Raw genomic sequence first — 12,814 nt, 5'->3', positions numbered from 1 at the left:
CAACATGAGTCTCTTGAAGGCAAATTATGTCCAGATTTCGTTTTAAAATCTCATGTTTCACCCTGTTCCTTTTTATTTTGTTATTTAAACTATTTGCATTCCAGGTTAATACTTTAAGGTTTGCCATTGTTTTGCTTAAAAACATTTTAACTATACAATATAAGCTTCAGAAGACACCTGAAGGCAGCCCTGTATAGGAAAACTTTTTAATGTTAAATTTCTGTTATGTTTATATATAACATGTTGGAAGCTGCCCAGAGTGGCTGGGGCAAGCCAGTTAGATGGACAGGGTACAAATAATAAATGACGATGTCAGCTTTTAAGTCTTGCTCAGAATTGCGCATTCAGATCCCAGCTGCAACATCTCTGTGCAATGGGCTGTAGCTTGAGAGAAGACGCATGATACCAGAATGTAGAATTCCAAAAGTGGTGATTGGAAAGTGTGTTTGTAGCGTACCAGTAACTCATTGAGTAATCCCTTTCTGTTTTCAATCTAACAAATGGGAGCAGGAATGTTACAGTTGGAGTGCAGTGGATCACAGCAGAGGGTTTTTCAGAGCCCAATTCCACTACCATCCCTGCAAACTTTTTTAATTGCGAGGGAGGCATTCCTCTTTTACAGTTTAAAACCTTTAAAAGGTCTGGTGGTGTTGGGGAGCTTGGAGAATGCATGGTTCACCAAGCCCAGCCCCTCCTTGCCACCCTTCCTTGGTCCCCTTTGGGACCCACCACCCTCACAAGCACCCTTGGTAGGGACGCAGGAGAGGGCCTTCTTGGTGGCTACTCCTCGACTTTGGAACTCCCTCCCTAGAGAAGTTAGGCTGGCTCCTTCCTTGTTGCCCTTCAGCCAGCAGGTGAGGACCGTCTTATTCCTAAGGCTTTGGGGAACAGACTGCTTTTTAATGAAAGGGCTGGTGCTGTGCAGCTTCTATTGTTATTATCTGTATTTTTTTTAAAATAGATTTTAAAAATATGGTTTTAATTATATTAATGTTTACCGCAATTGATTTTTATTTATTCCCCCCCCCTCTAATTTTTTTTAGCTCTTCTTCTTTTATCTGTGAGCCACCTTGAGTTGCTGTCAGGGGGGAAAGGCAGGGTACAAACAAACAAACAAACAAACAGCCAGCCAGATGGGTAGGGTATAAATAATAAAATGGTTGTTGTTATTCTTATATGGGCCTCATGCTGGAAGGATGAGGCAGATCATTATTGCGTGCAAATGTATAGTTTGCCCTTCTGCCCTAAAGGGAGCCTAGGGCGGTTCACACCAATAAAATCACATGAACACAAATTAAAATGCTCATCTACTTGTACTACAGTCGGCTGTTAAGAAGCAGCAGTATAAAACCTTTGCCAGGCTACCGTCTCAAATGGTAGGCCTAACTCGGGTGGGTCGAGAGTTTGATGCCTCTCTGCTGTCAGCATTTGGGGATGCAGCATGAGACAAGTGCAATACACAGCCTTTACCTCCTGCTGGTTCACAAATGGAAGAGTCATTTCATAACCATAATTTATTATTTACACCCTGCCCATCTGGCTGGGTTTCCCCAGCCACTCTGGACGGCTCCCAACAGAATATTAAAAACACAATAAAACACCACAATCATTTCAAAATTTCCTAAACAGGGCTGCCTTCTGATGCCTTCTAAAAGTCAGATAGTTGTTGAATTCCTTGACATCTGATGGGAGGGCGTTCCACAGGGCGGGCGCCACTACCGAGAAAGCGGTCTGCCTGGTTCCTTGTAAGCTCACTTCTCGCAGGGAGGGAACCGCCAGAAGGCCCTCGGTGCTGGACTTCAGTGTCCGGGCTGAACGATGGGGGTGAAGATGCTCCTTCAAGTATGTATACCAGGCCAAGGCCATTTAGGGCTTTAAAGGTCAGTGCCAACACTTTGAATTGTGCTCGGAAACGTACTGGGAGCCCAATGTAGGTCTTTCAGGACCGGTGTTGTATTTTCTCAGCGGCCATTCCCAGTCACCAGTCTAGCTGCTGCATTCAAAAGTGCAGGATCTTCCGGTGTGCCTTGGGATTCCTCCTGCCAGTAAGAAGCCACCCCTTCTTTTTTCTCTTGGTCTCTCTGTACCCCATACACCAGCTGCCTACATAGAGGAGTGATCAGGCATGAGCTGTCTTACTTTGCTTTTAGTTAAATGGGAACTTGACAATGCTAACAAAATACGATGTGACGGTGCAGGCTATAGTCCGAAATACAGGGAAGCCACTCGGCTGTTAACGTATTTTTATTTTATTTTATTGCAGGTACTGAACAGATACTCATCTGTGCCTCTCATTCCTATCCCTGCTCCGCCCATCCTGCCCGTACTACCTCAGCAATTTGTACCTCCTACCAACGTCAGAGACTGCATACGGCTGCGGGGGCTTCCGTATGCCGCCACTATAGAAGACATTCTGGGATTCTTGGGAGAGTTCTCTGGAGATATCAGGACTCATGGGGTTCACATGGTATTAAATCACCAGGTAAGTGGAGAGGACAATCTCATTTTTCTCACAAGGGCACAGTATCAGTGGGGAGCCTCTAGCCTAATCAGGCCCGCCAGGCCTCTCCACTTGGTGCTCTTTGAAGCCATTTCAGCCAAGCCACTCCTACCTCCCTACACCTATAAGTTTGGAAGATGTGTGACCGAGCCAAATAGGGGGTTTGCAGATGCTGATGAGCAGCTGATGCGGGGAGGGGGGGCTTGCAAAGCACTGTGCACTGAGGCTCCCAGTTCCCCACTGCTACTGTATAGAACCCCCTTCCTGTGTGTTCTTGGCTTTTATAAAGGGCTGTCCTCAGAGAACTAAATAGTGGTAAACTCTGCCGTGGCCTGCAGCTTCTATCTATCTATTATTATTTCTTTATTGAACTAAAATGGAACATTTTTGCCTGGCGCTTAAAGGTGTATAATGAAGGCGCCAGGCAAACTTCCCTGGGAAGAGCATTCCACAGATAGGGAGCCACTGCAGAGAAGGCCCGTTCTTGTGTTGCCACCCTCTGAACCTCTTGAGGAGGGGGCACACGAAGGAGGGCCTCAGAAGATGGTCTGAGGGTCCAGGTAGGTTCATATGGAACAAGGCGGCCCTTGAGGCAGGATTCACAGCACATCAAAATTTGTACCTCCCACCTTGTTATGATGCTAACTGGGCACTACTACTGGTTGTTCCACAGCTGTTCTTCACTGGTAGCATGATTATGGGATGGAGTTGTACAGTTCTTGGGTGCCTAGCAACGGCCGGCAGTGTTTCCCGGCTACTGCTTGTTGGTGTAGAAATGGGTTTCGGTACCACATTGACTACAGGCCTGGCTCGGAAAGATGTTCTGCAATTATTTATCCTAGGTTGTAACATGAACTGTTTTAAGCTGTGCTCTTCAAATAACTTCCTGGTACATAGGAACTCTGTTGGACTGTTGCCCGACAGGCGTATTGCGGGTTTACAGCAAGGAATAAAAGTTATACCTTTCCCCCACTATTGAAACATAAAGGCTGCTAGATGAAACTTAGAAGAGCTATCATCACTGATGTTTTTTCTTTAAAAAAAAATTGAGTACCGTCTTTTTCACTCCATAAGATGCACTTATGGAGACGCACTCCATTTTTCCTCCCAAAAAGTAAGAGGAACTGTCTGTGCGTCTTATGGAGCGAATGCGTGGTCCCTGGAACTGAATTGCCCAGGGGTGAAAGGCACATCATGCTTTTTTATTTTTTAGAAAGAGCTAAAGGCTAACAAGAGGGAAAGAGAGTGTTGAAAGGAACCCGCTCAGCAGCTGATTGCAAGAGATTGGGGAGGGAGATAAGGGAGCTAGCTCCCTTCCCGGCCTGCCCAGGCCCCTTGCCCAGGCCTCAATTGTTGTCTGCAGAGGGAGGCTGTTTGTTTCCCCAGTGACATGTGACTGGCTGATTAGATTATCTGTCTGGAAACTGTAGAAATGGGTCCCTTTCCTAGAGAAGCTGCAGATCTGTGAGTTGAACCCCATAAAAACAGGATTTTCCCCCTTTGCAAGGTAAGCTAAACTACTTTGAGCTGATCCTAAAAAATGGACCTTTCCCCCTTTGCAAAAAAGATGCACAACTGTGAGCTGACACCCCAGAAAAACGGGGCTTTTTCCATTTGCAAAAAAAAAACTGCACAACTTTGAGCTGATCCTCAAAAAAAATGGAGCATTCCCCCTTTGCAAAAGAAGCTTCCTCAAATATTTAATGGGGGGGCATAGGCACCTAGGCCTCTAGGAGTTGGTTGCTATGCCTAGGACTATTCAAGAAAGCAATTTTTTTCTTGTTTTCCTCCTCTTAAAAACTAGGTGCGTCCTATGGTTAGGTGCGTCCTATGGAGCGAAAAATATGGTAAATCATTTTGTCTTGATGCTGCAGCCTCTCACCTTTCTGCTTTTCCCCTCTTAGGGTCGTCCCTCTGGAGACGCTTTTATCCAAATGAAATCTTCAGACCGAGCATTTATGGCTGCTCAGAAGTGCCATAAGAAAACCATGAAGGACAGATACGTCGAAGTCTTTCAGTGTTCTGCAGAGGAGATGAACTTTGTATTAATGGGGGGCACTTTAAATCGAAATGGCTTATCCCCACCACCATGTAAGTTACCATGTAAGTTTAGCTTGGGTCTTGGCGCTACTTTCTGCTGTACGCTGGTAGGTGTCGGAGCTTCTTTCATCCATTCTGTTTTTGTGTTCCTCTCTTGGGAAGGGATCAGTGTGTCTGTGGGGTCTGGAATGCAAAGCTTTTCCCATCTGAAATCGGTAGCAGCCTTTGATTTTTGTTCTCCTTTTTGGCTGTGGACTACTGTGATTTGGAGAGGAATTTGCTTCTTTACTCTTGCTTTTCTGCTGACCCACACCTTTCCTACCCCCCACACCCTCTGGAGTTTAATTTGCACTGGGCAAGTGTTGATTTTGAGCACTTCAGCTCGGAATTGCAGGATCATGTTTTAAACTGACTGGCAGCAGGCGCCAATGTCAAATGTGGGTGCCTGGAAATGCAGAGGAGCATGTACAGGGCATTTCGTTACACCAAAGTCAGCCAAAATTCATGATGGGTTGTTGGGGAACAAAGAGCTTTTAGCTCAGATGGGCGAGACCTATGTATTCTGGCTGACATAGTAAAATACTATAAATATGTATATTTCAGTATATTTACACTTAAGAACCTCAGAAGGTATAGGTGACTATTTTCAATAGTCACAGCCTGGGTGAGAGAGGTGCTTAATTTAACATGGAGTCCAGGAGTGCTTCCTAATGACACGGGTGATTTGCCGTTAGTCACATCTGATCATAACTGTTCTACGTCAGGCTGAAAGTGGAATAGTGTCTTAGCTTCCAGAATCCAAATGGTACCCAAATGGACAGTTCCTCAGTCCCAAATGATTTTCAAGTGTGGTGACTTTCATTGGGACCATTGAGTACAGGTGGCAGGGAGAGAGAAATCATCCCTTCCCTCTGCCCTCCTGATCAAGATTGCTAGGTAATGCTATTTTGGCAAGGGAAGGGTTAAAGTGATGGGGTTGATTCCTAGAGAGGAGAGATGGATCACCAAGAAGGAAAAGGCTAAGAGGCCATTAACAACCTGTATGGGGTAAACGGCTGTGCAATGGGTCATCTGCACCCGAGGAAATTATATATCTATTCCGTTGTGTAGAAAAGGATGGACTTTCTGAGCTCTGGGAGGCAAAAGGGAAGCTGAAGAGGGAAAACATAAGAATGAAGTTTCTAATCCATGGGTAGGCAAACTAAGGCCCGGGGGCCAGATCCGGCCCAATCGCCTTCTAAATCTGGCCCGTGGTCAGTCCGGGAATCAGCGTGTTTTAACATGAGTAGAATGTGTGCTTTTATTTAAAATGCATCTCTGGGTTATTTGTGGGGCATGGGAATTCATGGTTTTTTTTCTTCAAAATATAGTCATACCCCCCCCCCCACAAGGTCTGAGGGACAGTGGACCGGCCCCCTGCTGATAAAGTTTGCTGACACCTGTCACTTTGTTGATTAGATGCCCCATTTAAAAATGAGTGAACAAAGCCTGGCTATTCCACTATCAACGGCCAGTGAGAAGCTTCCAAGTTGAGTTTAGTCCAATATTTCTCCCTCTGTTCACATTCACAGAGTAGTTGCACCTGGTAAAAGTCTCCCAGGTGTATTGATCGGTTGATCTTGGACTAGCTTCTGTTTGCTCTGCAAAGTAAAACATAAAGCGAAAAAGCTGTGTCAAAAGGAATCCAGATTTGGAACCTGGCTAAATCCAGCAATGATGGGTCTATTTGCTTGTTTTGCTTAATTCCCATTTGACCAGCTCATGATCGTCACTAGGGAGTTACTTGGGGAGGGGGTGGACTCCACGTGCCCTGGGTCTGATCCAGCCCTCAGTAGATCTGTTGCCCCTGCAGGCTTCTTTCCTTCCTGTTTGATTTTATTACCTGAAAGCCTTCTGTACCCTTAACTCCTAACCATCAGTAGTGAGAGGAAGAAGCTGAGTGGGATGCTGGGAAGCAGGAAGGGACCCTTCCTCCTTGTGCAGTGTCCCCTCCACCCCTTCTCCACTGAGGATGCAAACGGCCAAGAGAGCAAGGGCGCAGGTGTCAGCACAAAAACTGATGCCAGAAAGATATGCCACAGATCCTCCAGGGATTCGGGGAGTGGTCTGGGCAGGGGGAGAAATTTGCACAGGACAAACTATGTTCTCAGCTAGCGAGGAAATGCCAGTTAAGTTGAATTAAAACTAGTATTTACAGCAGGGTTGGCAAACCTGGTGTCTTCCGGATGTTGATGGACTACAACTCCCATTGCCCCAGGCAATCTGACCAATGTTCAGGAAATGATGGGAGTTGTATTTCAGCAACATCTGGAGGGGGTACCATGTTTGCTACCCCTGCTGTACAGTATACAGTCGTGCCTTGAAGTCGAACGGAATCTGTTTGACTTCCAAAACGTTCGGAAACCAAAGTGCAGCTTCTGATTGGCTGCAGGAAGCTCCTGCAGCCCAGTTGGATGTTCGGCTTCCAAAAATAGTTCACAAACCGGAATACTTCTGGATTTGCGACGTTTGGGACCCAAAACGTCCGAGAACTAAGCTGTTCGAAAACCAAGGTACGGCTGTATTGTTATACCTGCCTGCTCAGATGTAAGCCCTACTGAGCTCAATGAGGCTTACTCTCGCCAGTAAGGTAGCGTCTGCAGGGTGAAGTATGTCCAGCTTCTTTCTTTCTTTGTTCCCCCCCTCTCCCCCCCCCCGCTTTGGCCAGAGTGAAGTTGAGCGTCACCTGCTTGTGGAGGGGGGGAGGCTCTGCGCTGCAACTGAGAGTGTAGAATGTATTTAAGGCAGGAAAGAAGCTTGCACAGGTCAAGTGTGTGTGGATTGTGAAATGATTTGTCAGGTGATTTCAGTGGGTGACTAGGATTACCTGGTGGTTCTGGGAGGAAGACTAGCCAAATTTGTAATGGCCTAAGCTTTTGTGGACTCAAGCCCACTTCATCAGATGCATCTTTGATTTGTTTTTGCTGCAAGAAGCTAACACAGCTACAGCTCTGTTGTGACGTGGGGTTCATGATTTCGGCTCTCTAGACATAATATGCTGGAGACAGTTCTCTAGTAACACTTATTTATTAAAGCAAACAAGACTGGGCTCTGAGGAGAGGAAAGCTACATTTATAGGGACGGGGGACTAGCTAGAAAGGGACACATTTTGGGGGGAACAATATCAGGCAATCACAGTGCTGCCTTTTGGAGGAAACCAATAAGACAGAGGATCCAAATACAGCAGCTTAAATGAACCAATAGTAGCTGTACGTTCTGGAACCAAAAGGCAGTTACTTTACCCTAATGCAAATACAGACAATAGTAATACAGATATAAAATCCTTTGACTCAATACACAACAAGCTCCGCAAATTATTTTGCGTTTCAAAAGCCATCTTGAGGGCAGCATTCTCTTTTCTGGACTCTTGTCCAAAGGAAGCTGAATCAGCTTGTGCTCTCTTAGCTTTCAGGAGGTCAGTTAAGACTTGGCTCTTTTATAAAGTAATTGGAGTAGCTGGTTGTGTTGACATGCAAAGGTTGTAGCTCAGTGGTAGAGCACCTGCTTGCTGTGCAGAAGGCCTTAGGTTCAATCCCTGGCACATCCAGGTAGCCCTGGGAGAGACATCTGCCTGAAACCTTGGAAAGTTGCTGGCTGTCGGTATTGACAGCCAGTACTCAGCTAGATGTAGCTAATGGTCTGACTCAATATATAAGACAGCTTCCTATGTTTGTTGGATACTGGTGAATTGTGCAGTACTTCCACTTTTATTGGGTTGTATTGGTTTGGCTTTATTATTATTATTATTATGGGTTTTAATGTTACATATGGAATTTTAATTTCTATAAGCTGCCTTGGGGGTTCTGCCAGGGCCGTAAAGCAGAGTGTAAATGTTAATAGCAGGGCGGAGAGCTTTGAAAACACATTCTTTCTAGACAGGTTTTGATCCTGACTTCCTCCTTTTAGAAGTTAAACACTCCATACTTGAGTATTTGCAGTCTCAAAAACAAGGAAGGCATTAAGTCTGGAAGAGGATGGAGGAACACATTTTTCATTCTCGTTGTTCAGAATAGGACAATAGAATAGAATAGAATAGAATAGTAATTTATTCGCCAAGTACTTACATACTTGGAATTTGCTTTGGCTAATTTTACAATGTAAACGTATTTTATACAAAGTATCTGTTAAATATCTGTGTGAGGATTGGAGTGTGCAGAACACTATTTCAAGCAAAGAGGAGCCATTCTGACTGTGCCTGGAGCTTTTGCCTTCTGTCCCTGTAGTGACTTCAGAACAGGTTGAGGTGGTTGTTGGTGCCTCTGGCGCCGAGTGAATTGCTCTAGTTGATAATGCTTTACTTTGCTATAAAACTGATTCAGGTCATTTGCCAATTTTTGACGCTCCAGAGCAGAAGAATATGTTCTCTTATATTCAGTAAAAGAAGATGTTCTCTTATATTCAGAAATGTTCTGTAAATTCTTCCAAAGAGTGGCCGAGACATGTTTGAGAATTGAGTCAGAGCTCCATTTTCTGTATTGTGTATCCTCTACTAATCCTGCAGCTTGACATGAGATAAAATCCACTTCAAATGAGCGTAGTTTGGGTCAGTGTTTCGTCCCAAATTCCCAACATGGCAGCTTCTTAGGTTTGAGTCTGATTTAGGAATAGCCCAAAGTAAACTTGCAATAAGATCTTGGAGGCAGACCAGTATTTAGACAAAAGGACTCTTTGAGTAATCTTTCTTTATGTATAAAGTTGGCATTAACAGGGGCTAGTTTGGTTGTAATGCTAAACCATGGTTCAGCACTATGAGAATAGGCCTAGCACTCCTTGGGCTTGCAAGCTTCCCCCTCTGCTTGCATAGCCACAGGGTAGTTCGGAAGAAATTGCTTCCATTTTACCAACCACAGCCTGCCTTGCCATCTGAACTCAAACAAACCCTGGCTAAACTTAACTGGTTAGTGGAAATAAATCTCCAAACCATAATTTGTGAAATTTTTTGCTAACCAAAAATCAGTCACAGTTTAGGGTTCATGCGGCATACTAAACCAATCTAATCTAAAATAGCCCCAACCACCATGCCTACTAGTGGTCAGATGATGGGAGTTTATAATCCAAACATTTGGAAGGAAACCTGCACTAAATGATCAGGCAGGATTCTCCCTAAGCCACACCTCTCACCACCGCTGCACTCTCTTTGAGTGTGTGATTGGCTTAATTGTTTTTTTTAAAAAAATTTGGATCTGAATACTTCTTTCCAACGAAGGCCGCAATGTGACTCAACAGATTAAGAACAACGGTCAGCAAGAAGCATGGCCTTTTTGTGTATGTGTCAATTAGTGTAGCTTTTCCTAGAAGTGTTGCGGGATGTAGGTGGCGCTGTTGTCTAAACCACTGAGCCTCTTGGGCTTGCCAATCAGAAGGTCGGCGGTTTGAATTCCCACAACGGAGTGAGCTCCCATTGCTCTGTCCCAGTTTCTGCCAGCCTAGCAGTTCGAAAGCATGCCAGTGCAATACCGCTGCGGCAGGAAGGTAAACAGCGTTTCTGTGCAGTCTGGTTTCCGTCACGGTGTCCTGTTGCAACAGAAGTGGTTCAGCCATGCCGGCCACATGACCTGGAAAGCTGTCTGTGGACAAACGCTGGCTCCCTTGGCCTGAAAGCGAGATGAGCACCGCAATCCCATAGTCTCCTTTGACTGGACTTAACCATCTAGGGGTCCTTCACCTTTACCTCCTAGAAGTGTGAGGGCAAAATATAGCTTGTAGTATACAGGTGAAACTCGGAAAATTAGAATATCGTAGAAAAGTGCATTTATTTAAGTAATGCAACTTAAAAGGTGAAACCAATATATGGGATAGATGCATGACATGCAAAGCAAGATATGTCAAGCCTTTATTTGTTGTAATTGTAATTATTTGTTGTTAGGCGGGTCAATTATAAATGAAATGCAATTAATGAAATGTAATAGCGATGTTTATTTTTGTATTATTGTAAGTAATTGTTTTATTCCTGTGGAATTTCCAGAAGAAAGCATTTTTAAAAATTAAAATTAAAATAAATTTGCATTACTGAAATAAATGCACTTTTCGACAATATTCTAATTTTCTGCGTTTCACCTGTAATTGCATCTTTCTGCTGTGCAGTGACCACCTGGATTGGGAGTGTAGCCTGGCCTGAATCATGCTTTGTGCTTTTAAAAAAGGTTGCGCACAGAAGCACTGACCTTCTTCATCATCTGTCGTTTAGGCATGTCTCCTCCTTCCTACTCCTTCTCTGCTCCTGCGGCAGTTATCCCGACGGATGCAGCACTCTACCAACCCTCCATGCTCCTCAACCCACGGACGCTTCAACCTTCTACAGCATACTATCCAGCGGGCACTCAGCTCTTTATGAATTACACAGCATATTACCCTAGGTAAGCAAAACGCCAAAAAAAGAGAGAGTGAGGGGCAGGCTCCTTTTGTAGCGGAATATAGCAAGCTATGAACATACTATGTTGCAGCAAAACAAGCTGCTGCTTATCACTAATCAGGATACATTATGGATTACTGCTGTTGTGTTACGGGTAGGGAGAGTGAGTTTGGGCTTGTGACCTGTGTGAAATGTTTTGCCGGTTGGAAAGGATGTTGACCTGTCTTAAAATAATGCTGGCTTGGATCCTAAGTGGCTTTCTTGTTTGTGCAAGGAAAGGGTTTGTGTGTGTGTGTGTACGATTTCTGCCAACTCCCTTCTCGACCCGCAGCATCTCCTCCATACAATGCCCTCGCACTACTCTAAAGGCTGCTTAATCCTCGAGAGCAGGATTTCAGGGGGCTATAAAAGGAAGCAGGGAAGAATTCTGCTCCATGGGCTCTCTTCGTTCATGGAAGGGAAGTTGGGAACCAAGCTAATGAGATCGGTCCCTGGTTTATAGGAGCCACTGCTGGAAGCGAGTCTCTTTCAATGAGGCAAAGTTAGTAAATGAGCTCCAGAAATTAGTTGACACTTTTTTTGGGGGGGGGAGACTAAGGTTGCAATTGTGTGCACTGGCATTTCCTAAAACTATGGGTCTCCAGATGTTGTTGACCCTACATCATAACAACCAGCCGCAGCCCTGTGGTCAAGGATGAGGGAAGCTATAGTCCCTTAACATCTGGGAACCCAAGTTTGGAGAAAGATTTCTGTACACACACACTTTCCTGGGCGTATGTCCCAGATAACTCAATCAGACATATATAAGAGTACAGTGCACCTGTAATTGGTCAGAAATCATGTACAAGGGTGCATTGCACTAAAGCAAAGGTAGGCAGTATGGTCCTCCAGATGTTCTGTAACTCCCATCAACCCCAACCACTTGACCATGCTGAGTAAAGCTGATGCAGTGGATTGGCTACCCCACTGTTTCCCAAGCTTGCGTCTCCAGCTGGTTTTGGACTACAGCTCCCATCATCCCTAGCTAGCAAGGACCACTGGTCAGGGATGATGGAAATTGTAGTCCAAAAACAGCTGGAGGCCTGAGTTTGGGAAACATTGGGCTACCCCCATACTATTTAGTAAAAGGTCTTTGGAACCACCTAGTGGGGAATATCTGAATATTTTCTCTGTGTTGGCAGCCAGTCTAGCAGTGACAAGGGGGTGCATGTGCCGCGGGCATTCGCCTTCGAAATTTAATGGAGCCTAGTAGGGTTAGAGGGGATGAGCCCCAGAGAGCAGCATACAGGAAAAGGAAGTCCAGAAGCTCAGCATATTGGAGGAATGGAGGCTCACATGATGGTAGAGCTGTAGTAGTTCTTGAGCACTGGGAAAGGAGCTGGTTTGTGATCCTGGAAAATGTTCTGGCTGAGACCAGGATGAGGACAGAAGAAGGTATTGAAATGGAAGCCAAACCAAACCCGAAGTCTTTTGGGGAATATTCCAGTACCCAGTTAGGGTGCGACTCCAGAGGTCCATGAACTTCCTTATGGAGTTGTATTTTTAAGTTCAAATTCGGTACAGGCTGTTCACTAAAACTCTGCTGGCTTTTCTTGCACCAAGTGCATATCCTGAGAGCCTGACCCGAGTAACCAAGCACATCTGGAAAATATTGCTATCTAATCAGTCTTCTCTACAATAATCATGCTTAATAGAAATCCATGTGTACCTTGGGATCTTTATTCAAGCTCACCGGATGCAGGAGGGTGAAACAGTGAACATTTGATAGCAATTGCCATTTTGTGATTGCTGAAAGCCTTCTCTGGAATCCAACTTTTTCTTAACTGTAAATGTTAAACAGGCACTTGGAATCAAGTAATAGTGCTAGCAGACAATAGACACAC

The 12,814-nt window shown here is 44.9% G+C and overlaps 1 protein-coding gene across 4 annotated transcripts in view; it reads left to right on the top strand.

Annotated features, from left to right (window-relative positions):
• Positions 1 to 12,814, top strand: part of ESRP1 (epithelial splicing regulatory protein 1) — a 43,476-nt gene that overhangs the window by 26,657 nt on the left and 4,005 nt on the right. For 2 of the 4 annotated variants that reach the window (XM_035126446.2, XM_035126445.2), the window contains exons 11-13: positions 2,264 to 2,482; positions 4,405 to 4,603; positions 10,767 to 10,935. In XM_035126446.2, the coding sequence (XP_034982337.1) occupies positions 2,264 to 2,482; positions 4,405 to 4,603; positions 10,767 to 10,935 (587 nt within the window). Of the gene's footprint in view, positions 1 to 2,263; positions 2,483 to 4,404; positions 8,620 to 10,766; positions 10,936 to 12,814 lie in introns of those variants that run through there. The other 2 variants (XM_035126447.2, XM_060277704.1) reach the window with 2 other exon arrangements.

This window comes from Zootoca vivipara, chromosome 8, assembly GCF_963506605.1.
Source record: "Zootoca vivipara chromosome 8, rZooViv1.1, whole genome shotgun sequence".
Classification (NCBI taxonomy): Eukaryota; Metazoa; Chordata; class Lepidosauria; order Squamata; family Lacertidae; genus Zootoca; species Zootoca vivipara.
This window is presented reverse-complemented; position numbering and strand designations above follow the sequence as displayed.